The sequence below is a fragment of the Dreissena polymorpha genome, chromosome 7 (genome assembly GCF_020536995.1).
Source record: "Dreissena polymorpha isolate Duluth1 chromosome 7, UMN_Dpol_1.0, whole genome shotgun sequence".
Lineage (NCBI taxonomy): Eukaryota > Metazoa > Mollusca > Bivalvia > Myida > Dreissenidae > Dreissena > Dreissena polymorpha.
This window is the reverse complement of record NC_068361.1, coordinates 83,494,684-83,522,654: the sequence shown is the minus strand read 5'-3', so window position 1 is coordinate 83,522,654 and position 27,971 is coordinate 83,494,684. Positions and strand designations below refer to the sequence as shown.

The 27,971-nt window shown below is 34.7% G+C and overlaps 1 protein-coding gene across 3 annotated transcripts in view; it reads right to left on the bottom strand.

The window, feature by feature from the left end:
• Nucleotides 1-27,971, bottom strand: part of LOC127838088 (ecotropic viral integration site 5 ortholog-like) — a 103,205-nt gene that overhangs the window by 58,709 nt on the left and 16,525 nt on the right. The window contains exons 2-4 of one of the 3 annotated variants that reach the window (XM_052365661.1): nucleotides 24,901-24,956; nucleotides 19,132-19,733; nucleotides 18,090-18,173 (exon numbers count right to left, since the gene is read on the bottom strand). In XM_052365661.1, coding sequence (XP_052221621.1) covers nucleotides 18,090-18,173; nucleotides 19,132-19,697 — 650 coding nt within the window. In that variant the 5' untranslated portion in view covers nucleotides 19,698-19,733; nucleotides 24,901-24,956. Of the gene's footprint in view, nucleotides 1-7,901; nucleotides 8,481-9,467; nucleotides 9,614-18,089; nucleotides 18,174-19,131; nucleotides 19,734-24,900; nucleotides 24,957-27,971 lie in introns of those variants that run through there. The other 2 variants (XM_052365662.1, XM_052365663.1) reach the window with 2 other exon arrangements.

Below are 27,971 nucleotides of genomic sequence, written 5' to 3'. Positions count from 1 at the left end.
CAAACTATACTTGTGCTTTTATTGTATGAATATATATCTGTAAATGTTTAGATGCAAAGTACACCAAAATTACATTTAAATACAATATTATTTTTCAATTGTTGTTTCAGTATTGATGAAGGCAAAGATCTGAAGGTTCACCACAATTTTGTGACTTTGATAAATTGACACCATGTCAAAACAGTCAATTTTACAGCCCCATTTTTAGCATTATCCCTGTAAACAAACATTAGCCAACAGCCCATAATTGTTTTGTAAAAAAAAAACAGCACATAGCAAATGGTGACTGATTATTTACGTCATCTTGTATAATTAATGGCCTTAAGGCAAATGATTAACTGACCAAATTCAATTTATTATTTTTCTTGTTTTTATATGCAAAAGTATCCATTCTACTTAAGTTTGTTCAAAATTGTCAAATGATCTTTTTTTTATTACACATTTTCAGTTTTCAATTAGCATTAGTATATTAATTGCATAACACCAAAGACTGGAATAATGTCCTCACTTCATTGTCATAAAGCAAGAATTTGTTGTTTTCCTTTTTTCAGCAGATAAACTGCAAAATATTGTTATTAACCATCATTTACCATAAAAATACAATATTAAATCATCATACTCAATACAATAAATGAAGCAAATCAAATCGAAAGCAGCACTATACTGCTAAGCACTAAGCACTTAAACATCAGCGCCTCAAGAATTTTGATTTAATTATGCATTTATTTTTAAACGAAACAAGCAACTTTCTCAGGCTTCACTGCATGTATTTAACTTAAATTACTCCAGTCCACAACATTTATTCCTGGCAATAGCAAAATCACCAACTTTGAATGTCACACAAAATGACAAAGACTGTTAAAACTAACTCATTAAAACATGTATACATTTTCAACCAATCAAACAGTTGCCCCAAACATCTTTCTATACCTCAGGCCTTTTGATATTGCTCAGTATTTGATATAATATCAAATAAATCCACATGATTTCCTTGAAATTAAGTTAAAGCCTTAACCAATGGATAAAAGCTAGATATAATATGAGGAGGTATTTAAAATTTGATTTGACAGGAGTAGGACATCAAATTTAACCGTTAATTTAATAGTTAAAAAGAAATGTATGCAAAAGTTCAATTTTTATAACATATTTACAAAGCTGTCATATTATACATGTAGCCAATAGAGACATTAATTAATATTTTACATTTCACAACAGTTATCAAATATGTTAAACTTTGGCTGCTATTATAAAGAGAAGTTTTCTATGATATATTTAGATTTTCATACAATAAGTTAATTGTTAGACAATAATAAGACGGGCAAGAATGCCAATTTTACAAAAAAGAGGAATTTCTCAGTCTCAAACTGTGTGTTCAATATTATAATGATACATATAATACAAATCAGTTTCACAACACTGCATGTTCAAAAGCAGTTTTAAAAAATTCATAATAAAAACAAACAAAATGAAATTGTTGTTGGTTTTTCACTGAAGATTGCATATCTCATCTCATATGTAGTCCTGTCTGGGACACTGGCCTCCAATCTGATTCCTCCAAGTATCATGGTTCTGGGCGAGTCTCTCCAGTTGCCCCCAAGTCTTGCCCATCTGCTTAGAATCTGCACACAGTTGCGGCACCAAGTGTTTTTTAAGCCCCTTCTCTTCCTTTTCCCTTGGGGGTTCCAGGTGAGAGATGGCCTTGTTGCATTGGATGCATGCTTGGGTGTGGCCTATCAATCCCCAACGTCTCTGAAGGTTTTTTTTTTCAAACAGGCTCATGCTTTAAATTGTTCTTCTCCATTATTCTTCATTGGGGATCTTGTCTGTCCAACAGATTTTGAGGATCTTCCTGAGGCAGGTGTTGATGAAGACCTGCATTTTCTTTATGGTGGTGACAGTGGTTCTCTAGGTCTCTGCTCCATAGAGGAGCATTGGCTTCACAATGTTATTGAGCCTTAAACCTTGGTGGAATGTCATAAACCCCTGCCAAAATGGTTCATTTCAAGGAGGTACTTGAGGATTTGTAATATTCATCTAAAAATTATGTCATTTGCCACATCATGATGCTCACACACAAACATAAACAACTTCCTTGTTGATTTATTAAATCAATTGCCAACAAGGGCTGTTTGTAAAGCATGCATGCCCCCATATGGGCTGTCAGTTGTAGTGGCAGCCATTGTGTGAATATGTTTTTTGTCACTGTGACCTTGACCTTTGACCTAGTGACCTAAAAATAAATAGGGGTCATCTGCCAGTCATGATCAATGTACCTATGACTTTTCATGATCCTAGGCCTAATTATTCTTGAGTTATCATCTGGAAACCATTTTACTATTTTGAGTCACTGTGACCTTTACCTTTGACCTAGTGACCTGAAAATCAATAGGGGTCATCTGTCAGTCATGATCAATATTCCTATTAAGTTTCATCATCCTAGGCGTAAGCATTCTTGAGTAATCATCCGGAAACCATTTTACTATTTCGAGTCACTGTGACGTTGACCTTTGACCTAGTGACCTGAAAATCAATAGGGGTCATCTGACAGTCATGATCAATGTACCTATGAAGTTTCATGATCCTAGGCCTAAGCATTCTTGAGTTATCATCCGGAAACCATTTTACTATTTCAAGTCACTGTGACCTTGACCTTTGACCTAGTGACCTGAAAATCAATAGGGGTCATCTGCCAGTCATGATCAATGTACCTATGAAGTTTCATGATCCTAGGCCTAAGCATTCTTGAGTTATCATCCGGAAACCATTTTACTATTTCGAGTCACTGTGACCTTGACCTTTGACCTAGTGACCTGAAAATCAATAGGGGTCGTCTGACAGTCATGATCAATGTACCTATGAAGTTTCATGATCCTAGGCCTAAGCATTCTTGAGTTATCATCCGGAAACCATCTGGTGGACGGACCGACAGACCGACCAACAGACCGACCGACATGTGCAAAACAATATATCCCCTCTTCTTCGAAGGGGGGCATAATAAATTACAAGGCCCATAACTCTGCAACTAATTGTAAGAAATACACAACAAGGGCTGTTTGTAAAACATGCATGCCCCCCATATAGGCTGTCAGTTGTAGTGGCAGCCATTGTGTGAATACATTTTTTGTCACTGTGACCTTGACCTTTGACCTAGTGACCTTAAAATCAATAGGGGTCGTCTGACAGTCATGATCAATGTACCTATGAAGTTTCATGATCCTAGGCCAAAGTATTCTTGAGTTATCACCCGGAAACCATTTTACTGTTTCGAGTCACTGTGACCTTGACCTTTGACTTAGTGACCTAAAAATCTATAGTGGTCATCTGCCAGTCATGATCAATGTACCTATGAAGTTTCATGATCCTAGGCAGGTTGTTTTTTTGGCCCGATTTTATAGCCGAAATCCGACTACCGGTATATTCCCAATCGCAAAAAGTATACTTTTTTCTTAACCAAATTTTCAATTTTCTAAGTATAAAAAGGGCACATAATTCTGTCAAAATGCACGCCAGAGTTATCTAACTTTGCCTGCCCAGTCCCCTCATGATAGTAAGTAAGTGCACAAAGTTTGAATGCAATAGCTTTGATACTTTATGAGAAAAGTGGACCTAAACACAAAACTTAACCAGACGCCGACGCCAAGGTGATGACAATAGCTCATAACTTTTTTCAAATGACCTTGACCTAGTGACTTGAAAATCAATAGGGGTCATCTGCCAGTCATGATTAATGTACCTATGAAGTTTCATGATCCTAGGCATAAGCGTTCTTGAGTTATCATCGGAAACCATCTTTCTATTCGGGTCACCATGACCTTGACCTTTGACCTAGTGATCTGAAAATCAATAGGGGTCATCTGCAAGTCATGATCAATGTACCTATGAAGTTTCATGATCCTAGGCATAAGCGTTCTTGAGTCATCATCCGGAAACCATTTTACTATTTCATGTTACCGTGACCTTGACCTTTGACCTAGTGACCTGAAAATCAATAGGGGTCATCTGCGAGTCATGATCAAAGTACCTATGAAGTTTCATGATCCTAGGCATAGGCGTTCTTGAGTTATCATCCGGAAACCATTTTACTATTTCCGTTCACCGTGACCTAGACCTTTGACCTAGTGACCTCACAATCTATAGGGGTCATCTGCGACTCATGATCAATGTACATATGAAGTTTCATGATCCTAGGCCTAAGCGTTCTTGAGTTATCATCCGGAAACCATCTGGTGGATGGACATACGGACATACGAACCGACATGTGCAAAACAATATACCCCCTCTTCTTCGAAGGGGGCATAAATATAATGTCTGGCACTTCTACATAGTATCAACAAAACTCCTATAAAGTTTTGTTTGATACACAGAAAAGCTGTTTGTGAAACAAAGTTTGCAGGAACAATTATGTTAGTATCCAATATTTGAAAAAAAAACAAGGGTAAATAATTCTGCTAAGGATTTTGATAAATACACAAAAATAAGGGCTTTGCACTTGCACTTCTACACAGTTATAAAAAAACACATATAAACTTCATATCTATAAACTTTGATGTTTATGCAGAGACCATAGAGAGACAAGTTCTTGACAGTATACCAGTCTTGTGCAATGATATAAGTATCCAAAATATGCTTTAGTTCAAGGGCACTTTACTTTGCATTTAGAATATTGCACCATTCACAAAAATGTATATTGCACATTAACATAGTGTAGACAACATATCTGTGAAGTTTCATTTTGATAGGTTGTAAACTGAGAGAGAAGTTCACAACACAAAGTACACATTCACGTGATGTACAAAAGACCAAACAAACAACAAGCAAAGTGATTCCTGTATTACCCTCACATGAATTGTGTTTGCAGTATATTAAAACACAGAATTTATCTGACAATTGAACTACCAGTATTAAATTGGTTTATTTTTTGTTCTTCAATCATAAATAGGACTGTCATGATTCACTGGTAAACCGGTAAATTGCGGTGCATGTCGTTAAAAAAATGGCACCGCGGTACGGCGTTGCCTCACCGGTTTTTTTAATCTAATTATAATTTATGAACACAGAGGTTAAATACATATTTTAATACAATTATCAGTTTGAAAACTATAGAAAGAGTGTTTTGGATATAAATTATAATTACTTCTATCAAGTTTATTAGGTTGTGTCAATTCCCTTTTGACAGGTTATAGTCAGACAATGATTTTTTTTATTCATAATAGTTTTTAGTCATACCATGATACCAGTGTTGTCAGATTATTGAGTTTAACGAAGTTGTAAAACATGTTATTCTGCTGTTTTCTTTACAGATATATATTCAGTAAAATAACGCGATACGTATCGTGATACAGTGTTGTCGTATCACGATATATCGCGTAACGCTCACGGCGTATCGTGACAGCCCTAATCATGAACTTATCTATTCTTCATGTCATGATCAGAATAAGTTAACCCTTTACCACTTAGATAAAGTTACATTTAATACAATACCCTTAATTACTAAATTCAAGTTTTAAAGGCTTCATTTAGTCACTGATGAGCAGCAAACAGCATAAAACCTGAACAGACTGCATGTTACTCGCAGGCTGTTCTGGTTTTATGATGTTTGCAAAAGCCATTTTCATTTTGCTTCTTATGGGGAAAAGGGTTAATGAAGAGTAAATACAATTTATGCACTATGACATTACAGTACATTATATAAATATTCAAGAGCTCCTAATATTCTTAAGTACGTTTACAAACAAATCAAACAATGTCCATAAGTGTTTTTAGACGTTATTTAAACATTATTTTCCGTGTTCCAAGTATAATACATTGAGCATGTTTTCCTGAAAAGACAAAAACAAGTGAATTTCTATGACATAGGTAATGACTTTACCATGATTATAGCTACATGATTCTTCCTGTTCCATATACTAATTGAAGTCAACCAGGAGTAAACTTGCTATATATCCTGGTAATACATTAGTGTAATACATTCATCAGTTTTACTGTTTTGTTAAAAAAAATGAGTTTGATAAATAAATTCACATTAAATGCAGGCTTGCTCCGTTGGTAGAGTGCTGGGGTGAAAATCCAAAGATTATGGGTTCATTGCCAAGCCCAGCCACATAGCTGTGGTGATAATGGTCATAAAATTATTACTTTGGCCATTCAATAGCTACATCTGCTTTAATAAGGGCATTAACCTTGACAAAAATGCAACCCCAATTTTGGTTTCTATGCAAGGTTGCTAAATTCAAAGCTTAGTCAAGATTGGTCTATGAAAACATAAGTTATTGACCAAGAACAACCTGTTTGGCCACCAAAGACCCAACTGTCTGCCATATCTCAAGCTATTGCCCTTTCTTCTCGGACTATTAAAAGAGACTGTGTGATCTTACATGCAAATTATACTGAAAGATTATTTGATTCTCTATATTTGAAACACATTATCATAAATGCGAACAATAGCTTGTGTTAAAAAATTTATTTTAAGAGATATTTAAAACTAAACTTTATATTGCTGGGCTTTAATGTGCTATTCACAATATCTAAAGAGTCAGATTTATAGTCAGTAAATGCAGTCTTTCTTCCTATTTTCTTCCTATTTAAATTAATTTGACCTATGACCTTAAGCATTGAGGTAGGGAGACAAATGTTACATGTGACACAATGCCTGATGATCAGGTTTACATTTGTGCAAAGTTATTAAAATCTGTCAAAAAAAGGCAAAAGTAAGGGCTCAGACAGGGATTTCAAGCTGGTTATGGCCAAATTTGACCTTTAATCTCTAAATGTGACCTTGACCTTAGAGGTATTGAGACAGGCGTTGCACATACCAAATGTTTTCCTGAGATTTTTTAAATCCATCAATATTTTACGAAGTTAAACCCTTTCTTCTTTATGCTAGGTTTACATCTGGCCACGATTACCACAATGTCCCCGATTCCAGAGCATCGTGGCGAACGTAACAGAGCGTGGAGTCGAATCGGGTGATCGTGGGGGAGCGTAACGGAACGTGGTTAAATCGGGGACATCGTGGGCATCAGGACAGATTTTAAATCAAACTTACATTTCACCATGATTGCCCCGATTCATTTTCTTATCTCAAATCGTTGGTCAAATCTCAGGAGATCGCAACAAAGCGGCTTTGTCGTGGGAGATCTTAACAGGACGTAACGGAACGTGGTGGAGTGTGAAAGCCAATTGTGTTGATCGCAACAAAGCGTAACAGAACGTGATGCAAATCTTGGGCTCGATCGTAGCAACAAAACATGCTGATTTCGTAAGGAAGCGTAACACAACGTGGAGTATACCATTTAATCGTAGAGCTCCCCGATTTTTTAGCCTCTGGCTAATCGGGGAGATCGTTGCCAGATGTAAACTTAGCATTAAGAAGCAAAATTGAAAATGGATTTTGCAAGTTGAGCATAAAACCAGAACAGCCTGCGAGTAACTCACAGTCTGTTCAGGTTTTATGCTGTTTGCTGCTCATAAAAAAAGTGTTGGAAATACGGCCCTTATAACTTGAATTTAGTCAGAAAGATATTTAAATGAATTTAACTTTTTAAGGGACTACAAATGTGTCAAAATAGGTATCCAAGTGGTGAAAGGTTAAGTTTGAGACAGGAATTTTTGGACAGACATGAGGACACTCGTTCAGACATACAGACAACAGATTAACAGACATACAAAGAGTTTCATTACGAATATTGAAGACATAGAGTGTTATGAAAGGAAATAAAATAACGAATAAATGATTGTCGAAAAGAAGCGAGTTGATATAACAAAAGATGAAGATAGATCCAACCCTACTGGTCATAATAACTTAATAAAACAAGAAATAGACAGAAGCTTTGGACTTCTTAATCAAACTTATTACTTCTATACAGAAATACTGCATTTGATTTTTTATTCTAAAATCTTACCTTTTCTTTATTGAACGATAACGAATTTTATCCATCACAATAATTTGTGGCAGCTTACAAGCAAAGTTACAGTGGCCTGAATGTATGTGCATATAACCATACTTTTTCTCACAATTGTTCCTTCATAACTAGGTCACATATGTAAACAAAACATGAAATAGTTTACAATAATCGGACTCAATGCACAATCTCCTCTTTCAAATACATAATTGTCTTCATTGTATCAGTTACATGTACATCTGCAGTTGTCCAATCCCACATTCTATAGTAAAATGTTTGCATTTGACATTAAACTCAAATTTCAAAAACATTCTTGTGCTCAATCAATATAGTCTTACTTTCACTTATATTGAACAAATTTCTCTTCCTTGTAGACACCAAATGTGGTTTGTTCACAAATTTGTCAGTCCAGAGTAGTTTTCTAGATTTAGAATTCAAAATAAATAAAAGACAAATCTGTTGTTTTCATCAAAGTTCCTTGTTATACGTAATCACTTTGTATTATGCTCAGTCCTAAAACTAATAAAATACTTTTTCAAGAGCTGCATTTTTGTCCCTAGATAGTAATGAACACAATAGCTAGAATATCAGATCAAACATATGAGCCGTGCTCTGTGAAAAGGGGGTTTAATGCATGAGCATAAAGTGTTGTCCCAGATTAGCCTGTGCAGTCAGCACAGGCTATTCAGGGATGACACTTTCCGCTAAACAGAAAGTACCATAAAAGCTGTAAGTGTTGTCCCTGATTAGCCTGTGCAAACTGCAAAGGCTATGCAAACTGCACAGGCTATCCTGGGATGAAACTTTACGCACATGCATTAAACACCCTTTTCACAGAGCAAGGCCCACATACAAATATTTCATTAGATGCTTCTTCCTGTTTATTTCCATGTAGGGGAACTATCTTTTTAAGGAAGACAATATTCTTCACCGCAGATAAGATATACAGATGGAGGGAATAACGGTAGTCAGGCAGATGACTTCATGACTGTATTGTTCAGTTTATCTTAAAACCTTTTCATGACGTCATTAATACATAGATTACACATAAATTGTTGTTGAACACATCTTAGCCAAAAAAACATTGAACAAAACAAGGCTTCTTTTTTAAGATTAAAAAAAATTAAATTGAAATTCCCCTCCTACTTTTGGAGATCATCCTACTTGTTATCTTTATATAATCCCTGTGTAAACAATATTATTCATATATAAATTTAATCAAACATAAATAGTTGACAATCAGATATTTTAGCCTATCAAACTAAGAGTAGCACTTGATTTTATTGTAAAATGTAATATTATACAATAAATAGTTTTAAGAATGTATAAAAAATCAAAGAAATATACAATTTGTCAATTTTCTTCATTTGTTTTAAATTTGTATTTAACACAAATACTTAAAGGTATAGAGCTCAATCTATGTGGTAGCATAACAGAACATTTATGTTAATATATAAAATGTAATTGTGTAAGATAAAAATATAGTCTAAAAACAGCCATATAACACTTTTTGCCATCATGAAAATAAATACAAATAGAATTTTAAGAAATACCATAAACGCTTACATCTAATGTTTACTAAACACGTTGTATAAAACACATTCTTTTCTTTTCCAAGTTAAACAATTCCAGTTTTATTTACATTGACTCTGTTATTCTGTTTGTTTCCCAGACTTTGCCACATCATCAGACACTCCAAATATGGTGCAAACATAATTGCTGAATGCATGCACTAGACACACAGCAACTCACATGATAACATTGAAACTTCTCAGCTGTCTTCTTAAAAAGCTTAATTATTTAAAGGGACACACTACTTCTAGATGTATACCACAGTTAGTGAAACACCATTAAATTTGTTCATGCCTATATTTATCCTACAATAATTCCTTGATTCTTTTGCCCAACAAGCATCAAAACTAGTGTACCATAAAAGTAATTATGCCCCAAACCAAACTTGACTTCCAATTTTCATGAAGTTTAATTATGATTACACAAAAAAAACACCATCTCATGTTGTTGTTTGCACAAACCTACTTTAATCTTTAAACAAGAGATGTGTTTGTCAGAAACAAAATGCCCCCTATTGCGCCGCTTTGAAGCCATATATTTGACCTTTGACCTTGATGGATGACCTTGACCTTTCACCACTCAAAATGTGCACCTCCATGAGATACACATGCATGCCAAATATAAAGTTGCTATCTTCAATATTGCAAAAGTTATGACCAAGGTTAAAGTTTTGACTCCGCTTTGAAGCCATATATTTGACCTTTGACCTTGAAGGATTGACCTTGACCTTTCACCACTCAAAATGTGCAGCTCCACGAGATACACACGCATGCCAAATATCAAGTTGCTATCTTCAATATTAAAAAAGCTAAGACCAAACTTTAACGAAGGTTTAAGTTTTAGGAAATAAAAATACAATCATATCTGACTTTTACCTTGAAGGATGACCTTGACCTTGACTTTTCACCACTCAAAATGTGCAGCTCCATGAGATACACATGCATGCCAAATATGAAGTTGCTTCAATAATGCATAAGTTATCAAACTTAAACCAAGGTTAAAGTTTTGGGACACACACACACACACATACAATGAATGAATGAATGAATGAATGAATGAATGAATGAATGAATGAATGAATGAATGAATGAATGAATGAATGAATGACTGAGACAGGCCAAAAACAATATACCCCCGATCTTTCGATCCGGGGGCATAAAAAAGGGCATCAGTAATTTAAGTTATGTGTGATAAGAGCACAAATTGAATGGGCTGTGGCTGATGCCCATATACAGCGAGTTTTCCCAATTAGGAAAAAACTACAAATTTCCCAATTGCTGTCAAAAAAATCCCAATTGAATGTTTCTAAAAAAATATTTTTTAAAATAAAATGCAACATTTAGTTAGTTTCCCTATGCAGCTCTATGGCTTGAACCTAAGTAAATATAATATTGACGACATGACAACATTTAGTTATTAATTTTAAAGTATTTGGGAGCAAAAAATCAAATCCACTAATTTCCCAATATGAAGACTTCACGACGCAAATTTTCCCAATTTCAGAGTTTGTCGCGCACAATTTTCCCAATGGGGCTGGACTACAGGTACTTTTCTCAATTGGGCAAAATAAAATCGCTGATATATGACTTCTAACGACCTGTAAGTGTGACCTTGACCATTTTACCTAGATGCTGTTCCTTATTCTACATTTGAACTCTAATTAAGTGTAACGTAAACTGTTGAGATTGGCACATACAACTAGATTGATACATCAGAATGTAATTATGACCTATGATCAATACATAAGAAAAGAATTGTTACTACACATAAAATTAAAGGCTAGCATTGAAATGATAAACTAATTAGCATTCTAATTTAGAAATTTATAGACTTGGCTAATTAGTATAGCTTTCACTACACACAAGAAATAAACATAGGGCTTGAAACTGGGTCATTGTCATCAGACATCGGAAAGAACTAATTATTCTCAAGTGCACAGTACTTAATGATAAATACCAGTATGATGCTTTATCAAGTAAACTGTTGATTTTCTTATGATAAAACATTTCACTGTTGTTTATCTTATATTATTCTATTTTCTCCAAAAATGGTAATGTACTGTCTCTATTAAGTTTACATATTGTGCAAACAAAGAGAAATAATACACATATAAAGGTTTTGTAAAGCAACTTACAGGGGAGGGGAGGAACTCTAAAAGCAAGACAAATGGTCCATTGTCTTTTGCCACAAGATCAAATAAATTTATATGTGGCAATTGGTATTTTATTGGGTATTAAACAAATATATTTTTTTAACTTCCCAAACAACATGTTGTTAACTGCAGAGTTTTTCCTCAATATTAAGTTGGTAAGAGAAAACATTACCATTTCAAATCAAATTTTCAGACCATTTCTCTCACATTGAAAGTAAAACTTTTCCAAATCAGAAACAAATATCCATGAGGAAATGTAATGATTACCAAGGAGATTGTCAGTCATGATGTTGATTCTAAATATGCAAACCTGTGCTCCTGATGAAACTTAAGTGGAAAGAAACTGAAATCTAAGGCACATTCAAGTCTCAAGTATCCATGAGGAATTGACCGTTCAAAGATACTTTTCTGAATTTAATTCAAGTACAATTATATGTGGGACAATTTGTTTTTAGAATGCATATGAGCTGCGCTCTGTGAAAAGGGGGTTAAATGCATGTGCGTAAAGTGTCTTCCCTTATTAGCCTGTGCAGTCATCAGTCCCTGGATTTTTGCTAAGAAGAAACTTTCTTTAAACGTTAGATATCATAAAAGCCGAAAGTGATGTCCTTGATTAGCCTGTGCGGAGTGCACAGTTTCATCTAGGAGGACACTTTACGCATGTGCATTAAACCCCATTTTCATTTAATGACCCATATATAACTAATTGGTTCAACATCCTCTTGACAGCTTAGAAAGAATGAAATGTGATAAAATTCCCAACTTGGCTGAAGACAAACCATCATAAAAGAGGTGAGGAAAACAATCAACACAAAAATTAATGACAAAATCTTGGTCATTCAACATAATCATGAGGTAGAAACACAGACAACACAATTTGAAGTAAATGATCGTGGTAACTTAAACAAGGGGAATAACCACATACAAATGATCTCTGATGAGGAATTGCTTTCTTCCCTTTGAAAACACTACAAGCATGTACTATCTTGATTTTAGCCATATTGCCATGGGCAAATCTCACACAATAATGTGGATTCAAAATCCAGTTTTGGGCATGCATTTTCTCAAACCACAATCATCAATATGATCATCTTAATTTGAAGTATTTCGTGTCTGTATTTATACTTATAGTGCACAGTAATGAGGGTTGTAAGACGTATCTTTTTGTAGTAAAGCAATCATTCAAAATGATTTAAAAAAGAATCAAAATGAGAAGGCATACATGTACATACAGCTGAATCAGCATTTGGTCAAATGCAATTACCCATAGATTGTCTGTATTACATTTTCAAGTAAAAAACAATGCATGCTTAAAGTCAGATATGCACATAATTGAAGGGTGAAGAAAAACACAAATGTGAACGCTGACATCCCAAGCAGATGTTATTAATGAAAAGTATGACCGTAATGAATTTATTTGCCTCAGGCCAGCTTACATTAGCAAGTAGTTATGTTACATATGGACAGGTGAAAATTGATTGATATTCACAAGAAAAAGATTCATGGGGTTTCTTCCTGGTTTGGTTTTGGATATCTGACTGTCTCAGTGTTGTCGAGCATGTGGTCTACATGTATACAATCTTTAGAATGCGCAGTAAATTTACATCTGAAAATTATAGTTGTGCTTGCTATCGATTACTCCCCCCCCCCCCCTAAAAAAAAATCAAAATATTGTGCAAAAGAAAAATGAATAAATAAATCATTATGTTCTATACAATTAATAGACCAATTGCTAGTTCCTTTTATGAATGCTTCAACCATGTCTGAGTAGTACATATGGACATCAAAATATTTGACCTCAATATGGGACCTTGACCTTGCCTCTAGGGTTATGGGTATTGCATGTGACTAAACCAAAAATTATTCACAACAACTATGGTAAATTGCATAGCTATATGGCGCATATGTTATTGAAGAGACAGCTAATCACACAACAAATCCTATATAAACAGGGTATTTTCAAGTAAAACAGGGCCATTACTCTGTTAATACCAAGTTTCAATGACATCAGCTCAAGCAGTTTCCAGATATGGCTCAGGACACACAGGTTTTCAGGACGGACAATACCAAAAACAATATCCTTCTGCCAATGGCGGGGAATAAAAAAGCATTATTTGATTTGATGTACATTCAAATGATTATGTGTTTTATATTGAAAGTACACAAAACAATTGGACTCTTGAGGAAAATGAAAAGCCCTCCCCCCAAGGTAATAGGAAGCCATAATACCAGTAATTGGATATACAGTAGATATGTACGGCTTGGTGGTACATAATCATTGATGAACCATCAAAGAAGAAATTCATCAAAATCACACTTTTTTGCACATTAGATATCAGGTTGGTTTGGTAATGTGAGTAGCTTGCACACATCACCACATCCTGAGGTGTGTGACAGGCAATAAGTACACACCACATGAAAGAAAACAAAGAGGAACAAAACAACCCCAGATCAATTGACTAGCCAAGATGTAGAAAGAGAGAAGACTTGTGTGGGTAACTGACAACAAAGCTGCTGATAACAGAATCTAAAAATGAACTTGCATCATGTTTAAAGTTATAACTATAAAACAGTAGGAGTAATAAGATTACTGGAAAGTTAGACTGATTCCCAAGCCTTTAACCCTTTTCCACTTAAATACCCATTTGGATGCATTTGTAGACCCTCAGAAAGTTAAATTCAATTACAGACCTTTCTAACTAGATTCAATATTTAAAGGCTTCACACAACACTCTTAGATACTGATGAGCTGCAAATAGCATAATACCTAAGAACAGACTGCATGTTACTCGCACAGGTTGTTCTGGTTTTATACTGTTTGCATATAGCCATTTTCAGTTTGCTATATAGAGTTTGTGCTCACTGTCTGATTGATGAAGAGTACATCCTTATTTATATCCAACACTATCAATGGCATACAAGGTTAATCAGAGGGGGGGGGGGGGGGGGTCGGCAAAATTTGGGGCCAAAATTCAGCCTCATTCATAATCTAAAAATATATACATTTGTTCCAAATAAATGCGGAAAATGCCAAATTTAAGGTTTACAATAAATAAATAAAAAACAAATAAATAAATTGCAATAATCAGTTCAATCTTTCTTAACCCTTTCAGTGCTGGAACCGAATTTTGAAGGCCTTTGCAAACAGTTTGGATCCAGATGAGACGCCACAAAACGTGGTGTTTCATCAGGATCCAAATTGTTTGCTATTCTTATAGTATTCTTTGAAACAAAATCGAAGAAAATGCTTATTTTGGAAATTCAGCAGACGACATTTTAGCAGATGACAAATATCCCAGCATGCAAAGGGTTATTCAGCTCTAATGGTTGAACCTTAGTAAATAAATATGATATTGTTAACACTTTGTGAAATGTGAAAATGTTTATAATATTAATCGTTAATGGTAAAATTAAGTCAGTTCCAAGATATGTTAAGTCAACAACTAGAGTAAACCAGTATTTTTTTTTAAATTTGTAGCATGTTTCATGTAAATAATGGAGCCTTTGTAAAGCCCTTTCAATACAGGGCAGACATTCCCCATGCAAAAGTGCCAGCAACAAAGACTCGTTCCTGTGTGATTTAGGCAAAGAAAGTACATAATTAAACTTATTAATGTGCTAATATGCATAGAAGCCACTTAAACACATTGGTCCTTACTAGCCCTTAAGGATTCAAGTGCTTTTGTCTATAGTATTCACAGGTGGTTACATTGAGTGATCTTTGGAATGTTATTACTTGAGATCATACAAGTTTTAATCCAGATGAATATATTTTGAGGTCACCTAACGGTTTTCTCACATTGTGAAATCAATTTGTAAATTCAAGATCAATATTGTTAAGACCTAAATGGAAATCATAGAGGAAGTCAATACAAACTGCCTAATACTTGAATGAGAAAGTAAGATCTACCAGGTACTTATACTATCAGAACACATTTTAACCCTTACAGTGCGAGTTGTGAAGGCCTTTGCAAACAGTTTGGATCCAGATGAGACGCCACAGAACGTGGCGCCTCATCTGGATCCAAACTGTTTGCTATTCTGATAGTATTCTTTGAAAAAAAATCGAAAAAAATGCTAATTTTTGAAATTCAGCAGACGACATTTAAGCAGACGACAAATTTCCCAGCATGCAAAGGGTTAAAGACTTCACCACCAAGCAAACTCAAGAATATTATCTTTTTCCAAGAAGACCTTTGTTCATTTGGCCTAACAGCATATAGCTTTTGTGACAAATTTAACCCTTTGCATGCTGGGAAATTTGTCGTCTGCTAAAATGTCTTCTGCTGAATTTCTAAAATTAGCATTTTCTTCGATTTTTTTCAAAGAACACTATCAGAATAGCAAACAGTTTGGATCCTGATGAGACGCCACGTTCTGTGGCGTCTCATCTGGATCCAAACTGTTTGCAAAGGCCTTCAAAATCCGGTTCCCGCACTGTAAGGGTTAAGACAATTTATGTCAACAATATTTGTATATAAGTTTATTTATTAACTAGAGAAGTGTCCAAAGGACACAAATGTCAATGCTATATGTCACTGGACACAGAAACCAGTGTTGTGACTGGCAGTAATAATGTGAACAATTAATAAAGCATGTACTAAATACCTGAGTCCTTTTTAACTATTTCTACTTATAAGCTGATTTAGCAATTTTGACTTTTGCTATTGAGCGAACACCAGAGTCGATGCACATAGGATTGAGCAGCGTTTTGTGAAAAGGGGGGTTTATTGCATGTACGCAGGTGTCATCCCATATTAGCATGTGCATCTGCACAGGCTAATCAGGGACAACACTTTGCGCCTAAACATGATTCATGCACAGAAGAGACTTTCTTGAAACGAAAAATATCATTAAAGCGGAAAGTGTTGTCCCTGATTAGCCTGTGTGGACGCACATGCATATAACCCCCTTTTCACAGAGCACGGCCAAATTTGATATAGAAATGATGAAATGTTTTGCCAATACATTACATAGTATCAGAACTGACGGTCACATGAACATCTACTATCACTATTAGCACAAACTTCAAATGTCCACTTTGACCTTGACTGAGAAGCAAGCACCACGGTTGTTACACTGGAGAAATCGCCACTTCATATGGTGATCATTTATGCCAATAAATTTCAAAATGCCATATTTCACAACAAATTTTTGAGGACATTAAATATCCCAAACACAACACCATATTTTCTAACACCATTATCAAAGGGCAGGCATAAAGACATTTTCACAGCAAGGATTTTACCATCAATGCACCCAACATTGGGTCCAAAACATAAACACATGCACTTGTTTTTCAAGCGCGCAGTGAATCTCTGTTGAAATCAGACAAGCAAAACAATACGCAAGATTCCTATCAGATGTTTATTTATTAGATTTTTTTATGTAGAAAGAACATGTAGTACACATTACATTTGATTCTACAAATCATTTTTCACAAAGAAAGATATTAACTACTTTTTTTACTTAAAAAATAAACAAAACAAATTGCTTTTCGACAATAATATCATTTTATTGCACTGTGAACAGTAGGTAATTCTTCTGTCAACGAAATGTCAGGTCAATACAAAGTTGAATTAAATAAAATTCAAACATTTTTTATTCCATGCTCAGCAAATAAGCCTAATAGAGCCTCATTGAAATTCAATGTATTCCCCGGGCAATTCTAACTTTGCATACAAATAACCAAACAGTAATTGATCATCTTACAGCGTTGTGTTCAATATTTACCACACAAAACAACATCAAAGGAAAAAATCAACATAAAACTATAAAACATAGCTCCTGACAATGATCAATTGTTGTTTTAATATATTCAAGAACTGAAATTAAACGCCCAGCAGCTATTTGAACAAAGTAAACGAATGACAAAGTTACAATGCAAATAGTTTTTGCTCTGTAAATTACACCCAGGGCCAAAGAGATTAAAACAAAAGTACATACTCCCACCCAAAAAAGAAAAGATTTTCTAAGTTAAAATAAACCTTTGATACAAACATGAATAAAGAGTTGGCATTCTGTGATTATATAAGTCTGCTTTGAGTAGAAAAATATACAGGGGTCCCAACTGGGTTGATAATTATGTAAAGCATTGACCCATTTGTTTTTGGTCTCTGAACAAGGCCAATCAATGATAAAAGCTTGGAAAACATTACCCAAGAGTTGCAGGATAATTATTACAATGAATTGGTAGTGGACATCCAACTGGAAATGTGTCACACACACTGATAACCCAACAACACATCAAAAAATAAAAAATCGATTCAAGTAAAGACCTTTCTTACTTGAATTCTTAAGCCTTGATTTCCAACTATAAACACTGATGAGCAGCAAACAGCATAAAACCTGAAATGGGTGGGAGTTACTCGAAGTCTGGTCTGCTTTTATGCTGGTTGCATATGGCCATTGTCACTTCTCCCCTCTGAGGGGGAAAGGGTAATGCTTGCATACTGGGATATTACCTGTTTGCCTGATCCAACTTTGCCAGCAATTCAAGCTCAGTTGGGCTGCTAGTGATCACAGACGCGGGGCTCAAACCTATCTGCCTGCAACATAAACAAACAAACTGAGTATAAGCATCAGTGCAGGAAAGCCTTTTCTTGGGCAAAAACTAATGAAGTATAAAATAAATAAAATTATAAGGAAAACAAGATGTGTTTGTGAAACACTATGTCCCCCCTATATATTTGACCTAGAAGGATGACCTTGACCTTTCACCACTCAAAATGTGCAGCTCCATGAGATACACACACGTATGCCAAATGTCAAGTTGCTATCTTCAATATTGCAAAAGTTATGGCCAATGTTAAAGTTTGATGCAAACAAACAAACCAACAGACAGGGCAAAAACAATATGTCCCCCAGTATAGACTGGGGGAAAAACAAATCAAATAAATTATTTTTTCAAATTTAGATTTTTTACTTGCAAAGAGGGAGTTTTTACCATTTTACTTTGGATATAGGTCGTTTAACAGACCTGTAGATACAGCTAAAAAAGGTCTGGTAATGAGTGGCATGGTGAACAGATCTAATGGTTAGTTTTATGATTTCCATTAAAATAATGATTGCGTAGGTCAAATACCTTTTTTTTGGTGTTAGTTTACAGCCCTCATATATACTTAGTGTGGATCCATGTTATTTTGTTGACATGATATTTTGAGGATATGTGTATGTAAAATTGGTAATGGCCATTAGATTGTATTTTTTAAATAATAGATTTTCTTTTAATAACTTATACAAGACTTGAGACACAAACATTTGTTGAACATTAGATTTCATGGTTTAGCTGACCCTCAATCAAATATCCATAAAAAAATTAGAGTAGGACCAATAGTATAATACTGTGTGGGGGCTTAAAAATGTATATTTATAGAATATCATTATTACATAATTTAAGTCAACTCTAACTAAACATTAATAACTTTCCTCAATGATGACTTCAAAGCTGGAAACTGGTGACGGATGGTACTAAAAGAAATAATATTGAATTGTTTAGCACATTACCTGTTTGCCTCTTCCATTTTGGCCAGAAGCTCCAGTTCAGATGGTGCTAACTTTTCCACACCTCTGTCTGTTGTTGCTGTTCCACTCTCTGGCTTGTAGTCTTTCTTACCACTATCGACCCCAACTTCAACCTTTTGAGAACAACCACTTCCCTCTACCCAGTCGGGTTTTGTGCCACTATTTTGATTGTGTTTTGATGAGTCAGCTATTTTGTGTTTAACATACAGGTGATTTTCACTTCCTGTTAAGAAATTGGTGCTAGAAAGTGTGTCACAAGCATTTGACTGGCCAGGAACATTTTGGCAAGACATTTGATGAGTATTATCTGTTTTTGACATTGGAAAACGTCCAGTTTTCTCTCCAGATGAAGGTATGGTATTGCTTTTTGTGTGTGATGGCAGGGTGTGATCTTTTGATACTGAACAAGGTGGGGTGCCATCTTTTGTAAAGGTGGACAGTAGGGTGGCAGATTGTTCAGCTGATGAAGGAAGGGTGGTTTCTGCAGGTGTTGCCGTGGATGACCTGCCATGGTACCCACCTAGTGCCCCACCACTGCTATGTGACATAGTGTTGCCTCATAGATCACATCTGCATACAGTGGCCTGAAATACAATAAAATACCGCCCTTTCAGTCTTCCATTTGCAACCTTTATATTCATACAATAATTGATACAGTATTATACTGTGCTTTTAGTTGTACATTTGCAACCTTCTTATATGATTAATACTGAGTATAACACTGCACGTTTAGTCCGCCAATTGCTACTTTCATATAGTACATTCAATAACCTATACTTTTAAAATTGACTTTTTACATGCTTGTATAAGATCAAGAAAAACTGAATTTGATAATATCTTAACATTTATGACAACATATTATAAGATTACATATTGAAAAAAACACTTTTTAGTAATTGGAAGCATTTGGAATAACATGCACTGTGATACAAAGTTAACATATCAATACATATTGATTATGAAACATTCATAGAAAAAAACACAATTCGTTTTGGATAACAAGTTTTCTTGACATTTAACACACGTAGACACATTCATAGTGCGACAGAAATCATTAACCCCCCAAAAGCATGACCAAAATAACTAGGGATTCTCTCCATAAGAAACTCCCAAATGATTCCATGTCTGGAATTATACACAATTTATAGGAGGGCTTGACATCAACGTAAAGTCAAACTGTTCAATCACATGGAACAGACAAGCCAAAGAATTAATGAACCCAATGGAAGAAGTAAAATTTCTCTTTGAGAATCAATACTGGTGCAACAAAATTTGAGAAAATTTGGAAAATTCCCTATACAGTTAATATGTTGTCTGTATAATGTTTATACATGGTGATGTGTGGTCAATTTTGTTGTTTATTAACATTAAAAGAAACAGGGAATTCAACAATATGCCTATTAATTTTAGTGTTGCTGTTAATTACGTTAACTAAGAAATTACACCTAGGTTACAGATGCATTCTTGTAATATTGTACTATTTGTACTTCATGCATTTGCTTCGAAGTAATTTCTCAACAAAAAAAATCCATAATTGTGTCTTAACCCTTTCCCTCATCATAAGCAAAGTGAAAATGGCTTTTGCAAACAGCATAAAACCAGAACAGCCTGCGAGTCACTCGCAGTCTGTTCAGGTTTTATGCTGTTTGCTGCTCATCAGTAGCTAAGGGTTTGAAATGAAGCCTTTAAAACTTGAATCTAGTAAAAAAGTCTTTGATTAAATTTACCTTTCTAAGGGACCACAAATGCTTCAAAATACGTATCTAAATGGTAAAGGGTTTATAAAGATATCAAAATTAAATTGCGAGAGACAAAGGCCTTACAAATATTTGTGGACTACTGTAAATAATAATTCATAATTCTACAAAAAAATGTATATTACCATTTTTAACATTAACATAAAAAAAATACATTAAATTCAAAATAACTTTTATCACAAGTCCACTATAATCCATAATCCATAATGTGCAGCTTTGAAACTTGCAACTTTAAGGTCTGCCAAGGCTGAGTGAGGTACCTCAGCATGTATCTGAGCACAATTTGCTTTCAATAACAAATTGAGTTAATTAACTAACACAATACATCTGTATACATTATTTACACTAAGACTGATGTGAACCCATACAGATTAACAAACACCATTTTACAGAATGTACTGAGTGATCTTTTGTATGCAAATCTCTTACCGGTAAGTGCAGACTGTTTGAACCCAATGCATTGAAATTAAACGAACAGATATTTAAATTGCTATAAAATCCATTTTCTGATCGAGATAATGAGAGTTTAAAACATGCAGTTCAATTTAACCCATTTATGCCTAACGTCTAGAAAAAAGGCCTTGGCAAACAGCGTAGACCCAGATGAGATGCCGCATGATGCAGCGTCTCATCAGGGTCTGCGCTGTTTGCTTAAAGGAATTTCTGTAAGAAATATTCTTAATATAGAAATAAATATGCAAGACATCCCTAATTGTGGAAATAAATTCATCAAATTTAGAAGGATGGGAGAGTCCACTAGGCATAAATGGGTTAAATACAAAACCTAATTAAGAAACTAAGTTCTTGTGAAACTATGTTATTTCTCACACATTTCAAAACAAACCAAAGTATAACACCCACAATCTTTTGTAATAATCTAATTCCATTAAAATAATGATCCCACTAATGCTTCTAAAAGCTTAAAAAGCACACATATTCCAGTGTTTATTGTTGGCACTTTCTCCTATATTTAACATGTTATGCATCACACAGGCATCTAATCAAAACAGCTCTCATGTTATGATTTCCCACAGAATGTTGATACAAATAAGTGGAGAAATGTAATGAAAGATTGTAAATTGTGCAACAGCAACAAAATGACAGTAAACTATAAACACAGCCTAATGTTTCATAACAGAGTAAAATCAAAACGCTGAAGGCACTGAATTTGTTCACTGTTGTATAATCTTAGACGCAACTCAGTTTTCAAAATTATGATATAGATTTTTATATCGCAAGTTTGAAATTACCACAACCCATTCAAATTTATAAAGAGTGTGTCTTAAAACACAGGTCGAGATGTGTTTTTTTCCAAATCATTGATACAGCTAATCGTTGTGCACAGGCTAATGTTATTTGACATGCATTAAGCCCCGTTTTCCCTGAAAGCAGCCAATATGTACTGATTTCAATGATAAACACTAGACTGGCCGATGTTGTCTTACAAGCTGTTAAATACACACTATGTACTGTACCAGTGAGAACAGGCAGATGCGGTGGTTAAAGCAGAGCCTTTTAGAATTCTGTTATCTGCTAAATTTTACTTGAGTTATCCACACAGGCAGTCATGGGTTACGGTTCCTAGCAGAGCTAAGGCATACTGATTTGCAAAATTCGGTCTGCATTATTTGTGAGCTAACACTCACAAATAAAAATGATATGGCAGTTATGTTGAATATTAACATAAATGAAAATAAGCAAACACCACAATTCATTTTTCACATACCCTATTTGGTTCATGAATCATGAGAATAAATATTATTTAATGTTGGATAATTAGAACCACAATTGCAACAATTTGCACACAGACCTAAACAGGACTTTTATATATACTTGTTGCCATCATCCTGTGAGTGAATGTTCATACAGACCCTGAATGCATATGCGTTCTATTTAAACAACCGAATTTCTAGGCACGAAATGGGGCATAATTCTGCTAAATCTGAGTTATAGAACTCATCCAGTGGCCTCACACAATGAACTCAAACATATGTGAAAAGTCTTTATTAATCAAAGCGCTGAAGGCACTGAAGTTGTTCGCTATTGCGTAATCTTAGACGCAACTCAGTTTTCAAAATTATGTTATAGCTTTTTATATCACAAGTTTGAAATGAACACAACCCATTCAAATTTATAAAGAGTGTGTCTTAAAGCATAGGTCGAGATGTGTGTGCACTGTTTATCCTCATATTTATGTAATAGAGATAACTTACACAAAATAACAACAATATGTCTCTTTTTTTTTCACAATTGGTTGCTGCACTGGCAACCATCTTTAGATGGTTGGTCGCCCCTTGCTAAAGAAAAACAAGCCTTTAATCATGTACATGTGTTATGTGTATCTTATACTTAATATCTATTTTCTTTAAATTATTGAGCAACAATTTTGCCCACATGACAGACTTTAAATGCAGCATTAAGCCACGTTTTGCCCTGAAAGCAGCCAATATGTGCAGATTAAAAGATAAACTGGCCAATGTCGCCGCACAAGCTGTTACAGTACAGTGAACTTAAACAAAAACGCCTGTCCGCGACGTTCACTTTTCCCGATGGGTGACATTTCGCGGGGGAGGGGTGGGGGGGGGGGGGGCGGGGGGGGATAAGGGAGTAAGTACACAATACAATAATTGTTTCAATAATGAAGGAACTGAAACAGCGTAACTGTAAGGATACAGGGTGTTTAAATTATATTTTATTAAGAGGAAATGTCAATGCCAAATAATTTGCTAGATAGCTGTACACGACGCGTGCAAACCGTGTCAGGTGATTTACGCGTGTTGGAATACAACTGTCCTGCTTGGGCGCTTATTTCATCAAATCTTTAAATAGAATAATATGCCAAAATTCATTTGATACTTATATGGGATTATCGAGTAATGGATAAAGATGGGAGAAGTTGCATGAATGCGATTGAGACAGTTGACACTTACGTATCCCTGAATCCAGAGACTCCGGATAATACGATTACTACAATCAGTTATGAGTTCACCAGGGCTCGGTTGCTCAAAACTATAACGGCCAGTTAAGCAAACCGCCATTAATTTTTGGATCAAGTTATTTGTGTGACTTAACTGTTAACCCTTCAATATATGTGTTAATTATAAACATATTTGTTTGCTTGAATAATTTGATAATGTTTGATAATAGCATTGCTTTTAGAATTAATTTTATTTGGTTCTGAAGTTAACAGACTGTTACCTTAACTGGTTGTTAAAGTTTTGAGCAATCGGGCCCAGGGCTTCAAACTGTTAATTGCATAATCAAACACGCAATTAACACTCCTCCAGGTGCGATATCCTACAGCTGGGTTCAAACACGGTCTTCTTTTAAACGCTGTGTTTAAAAAGAACAGAAAACACTGTCATGGGCATGGGTGTGAAAAGTATTATTCATTATCACTTAAATGAAAGGGATCAATACAATACGTTTCTGTTCAATTACTTTTACTTTTAGTTAGCGAACACGATGAACACCGCGTTAGATATTATGGGTCCGCGGTGATTCGCGGTGTTCCCCTTATGGCAAACGGCCCCGCGACATTTGATTTGATATTGGTAAGCGAACACAGTGAGATGAACACCAGGGCGAGTGGCGTTTGTTTAAGTACACGGTGCCTGTACTGTATAAACACTAGACTGGCCAATATTGACGCACAAGCTCTTTAACACTATTGATTACATACAGGCTGTCTGCAGTGTACCAGTGATTAAGTATAAACAGGCAGTGGTTATTGTTCCTAGCATAGCTAACAGCAGACTGACTTGCAGTTATCCTTCCTAGCGTAGCTAACAGCAGACTGACTTGCAAAACTGCCTCTACATTAGTTGTGAGCTTATGCTCACAACTAAAAACCTTTAGTTGGAACATTGGTATGAAGATGCTGCACTTCTTCCTTAACTAGAGCATTGTGCAGACACAGACACCCAACATTGGAGGAAGTAATATATCTCTGACTAATCCATGAATTGGATTGATGTAAATGAAAAATACTCACTTGTATTATCTTCTGCCTCCCATCTTAAGTTCCTGTGCGTTCTCAGCTTCAGCTCTCTAGAAAAAAAGAACAAGTAGTGTCTACCCTTTGACAGTTGAAAAGAAGAATGCCCGAACATGACTCTTCAATTGATTGCTGTTGCGTTCGATTTCTCTATCCAATTAAAAATTGCTTTAAATTGTCTTGGTTGGGGGAAATTGTAAAGTTAAATGAGAAAATAAATGAATTTGACAGCTACTTTTATCTTCATTAATTTTTACTTGCATTTTATATTACATTTTATCAAAACAAAACAAGTTGACAAAACAAGTTACCGGTAAAAGATTTATGATTTTTTTACTTAAAATTGTTATATATTTATATTTTGTTCACATACATGTCTAATACACAGTGGAATACGCTACTTATCTTGGCGTTGAAGTAAGCTCAACTTTAAACTGGTCACCTCACGTAAATAAAATTAGAAGTAAAGCAAGCCAGAGCTTAGGATTCTTAAAACGAAACATTCATTCTTCTAAAATGGAAACTAAGGCAGCAGCATATAACAGCATTGTTAGACCATCCTTGGAATATTGCTCTAGTGTGTGGGACCCTTAATTACCATCAGAAAGATATTGATAAAATTGAAAATGTTCAGCGTCAAGCCGCCAGATTTGTAACAAATAATTACAGCAAGACACCGGGCACGGTCACAAATATAATTAAGGATTTGAATTGGAATACCTTGCAATCAAGAAGACAACAAGATCGACTAATTTTGTTCTATAAAATAGTATATAATTCAACTTCAACTTCAACGGGGGTACTTGACAAAATCCACTACGTAGACATCGACATCGAGGGCATGTTGACATCAATCCCCTTCACTATCGCACTCCATACAATAGACACTCACGCCATACTATCACATGGCATACCAAATACCACCAAGTACAGCTGATTACCACAAATTTTCTTTCTTTCCAAGAACAGTTGTACAATGGAACACACTTCCATCTTATGTAGTCAGCGCTGATACGATCCCTGGATTTAAATCAGTGCTGTTTACATCAGTGTTCCTTCCTTAGATCACATGTTTCTGCTTTTATCCTGTTTTTAACTTGACTAATATTCTCACCACATGCACAGTTGTATATGTATATATTAAAGTCTTAAGGGCTTAAGGTGTTAGGTTTTGCACCTTTTTTTTATCACTGTTGATAGGATTTTCCTGAGTGGATTGAGTAACTCGGGTAACCTATCAATCTATTTCTTTTTAACCCCCACGCATGGCCATAATGTATAAGTATTGAACATAGCCATTATTATAAAAGAAAAAGAAGAAGAAGAGTCAAGAACCTTTTGTCTAAAAAAAGTTGAGTGTTATATTCTTGGAAATGTTGGTATTTTCAATTCTTTCATTAGCATTTCCAAAGCTCTTTAATTATTAATGTAAGATGTGTATATATGCAAAAAATAAGGTGTATCATACATATATTTTTATCACACAAATCAAGTCTTATATTTCACATTATTTAACGTTAATATTCTTGGTAACGTATTGCTTTCATGTCTGATGAAATGTGACATAATGGTCAATCAATGTTCTTATCAGTTAACAAGATTGCCAAACTGTCACAAGATACGCCCGTTTGAACTGACTGACTAAAGGGGTTGTTTACCCTCGGGACTTTGGTTAATAAACCATTGCCCGAGCACACTGCTTAACATAAAACTCTACGTTAAAGAAGCCGAAAACGGCTATAATATGGTCAGCCCAATTTTACTGGGCTGTACCATTTATAATACAACAATACATTGCAGTGTTGATGCGGTTCTTCAATAATTATCTATTGGTTTAAAAATATCTATACTTTTCTAATCAAAAAGCGTAAATTAAAGAACGCGGTATTCGATAATCTTAATGGACAATGTTTTGCCTAAAGCTTTTAGAAAGCGGCGTTTTCATTGGTTGACAGTATTTAAAAGCCTGGCTCTGATTGGTTATCTCTTTCACGTCAGCACAAACTCAAGTAGGTCAATCCGTTTTGAGATGGAAAAATTCACACAAAGAACGACCTTGAAATGGCGTCCGCTCCTGCATGGACGTGAAAGAGATAACCAATCATATTGTATGGCGTCTGTTCTTTTGCACTTTTAAAATGTAAACAAAGAAGAGTTTCATTAGGAAATGTATGAAACAAAAAGGAATAATTACATTGATTAATACTTGAATAGACTGAGTATAAGTTATAATAGGATATCATAAATATCACAAAAATCACAGATATTTAATCGGTTAAATAAAACAAATATCACAGATATTATAACGGCTTGTTACAAAGTAAAGCCTAAAGTATGAGCACATACACATGTTTGTATGAATATAATATTCACAGCCGAATGTCTTTGTCCTTTTTCTTAAAATGAAAATATATATCATTGATTTTTTCATTTTCAACATAAGTTTCAGACAGTTCAGCCGTCATGCACAGTCTCAGTTTTCTTAGCCATTTTGCGTCTAATTGGGATCTTTTAAATCGATAAAATGGCAAATTTGAGCATTTTTAATCAATAAAATGAACCAAATTGGAATGATTTTATCAACAAATATTGACACAATAAAGATATATCAGGCTTTTTCCTGGCCATTTAAATTTGGGAGAAAAACGCAATTAATGTGAAAAGTCCACAGATTTGGGAAAAACTATTTAATATAACTCTTTATAATAATTCAAAATAATTTAAATCAAAGTTATATACTTTGTTAGTTGTTTATGAACTAAATTTGAGATATATTTATCATGATTATGAGACAGTTTAAAAAAAAAACAAAAAAAAAAACATATATATTTTTTTTAACTTCTGGAGGGGATTTTTTTTTTACAAAAGGGGGGAAAAATATATACTCTTTTTTGAGGGGAATGGGCCGAATATCGGCCCCGAAATTTCCATAAAAAAACACTGGCACCGCACCGGTAAACAACCCAATATAGTGTATAAATATAGTTAATGATAAGAAGTTAAGTCATTTGATAGTTTTAATTGTAAAATTGAAAGTTAGCCAAAAGAAGTTTCCGAATATCAAATGA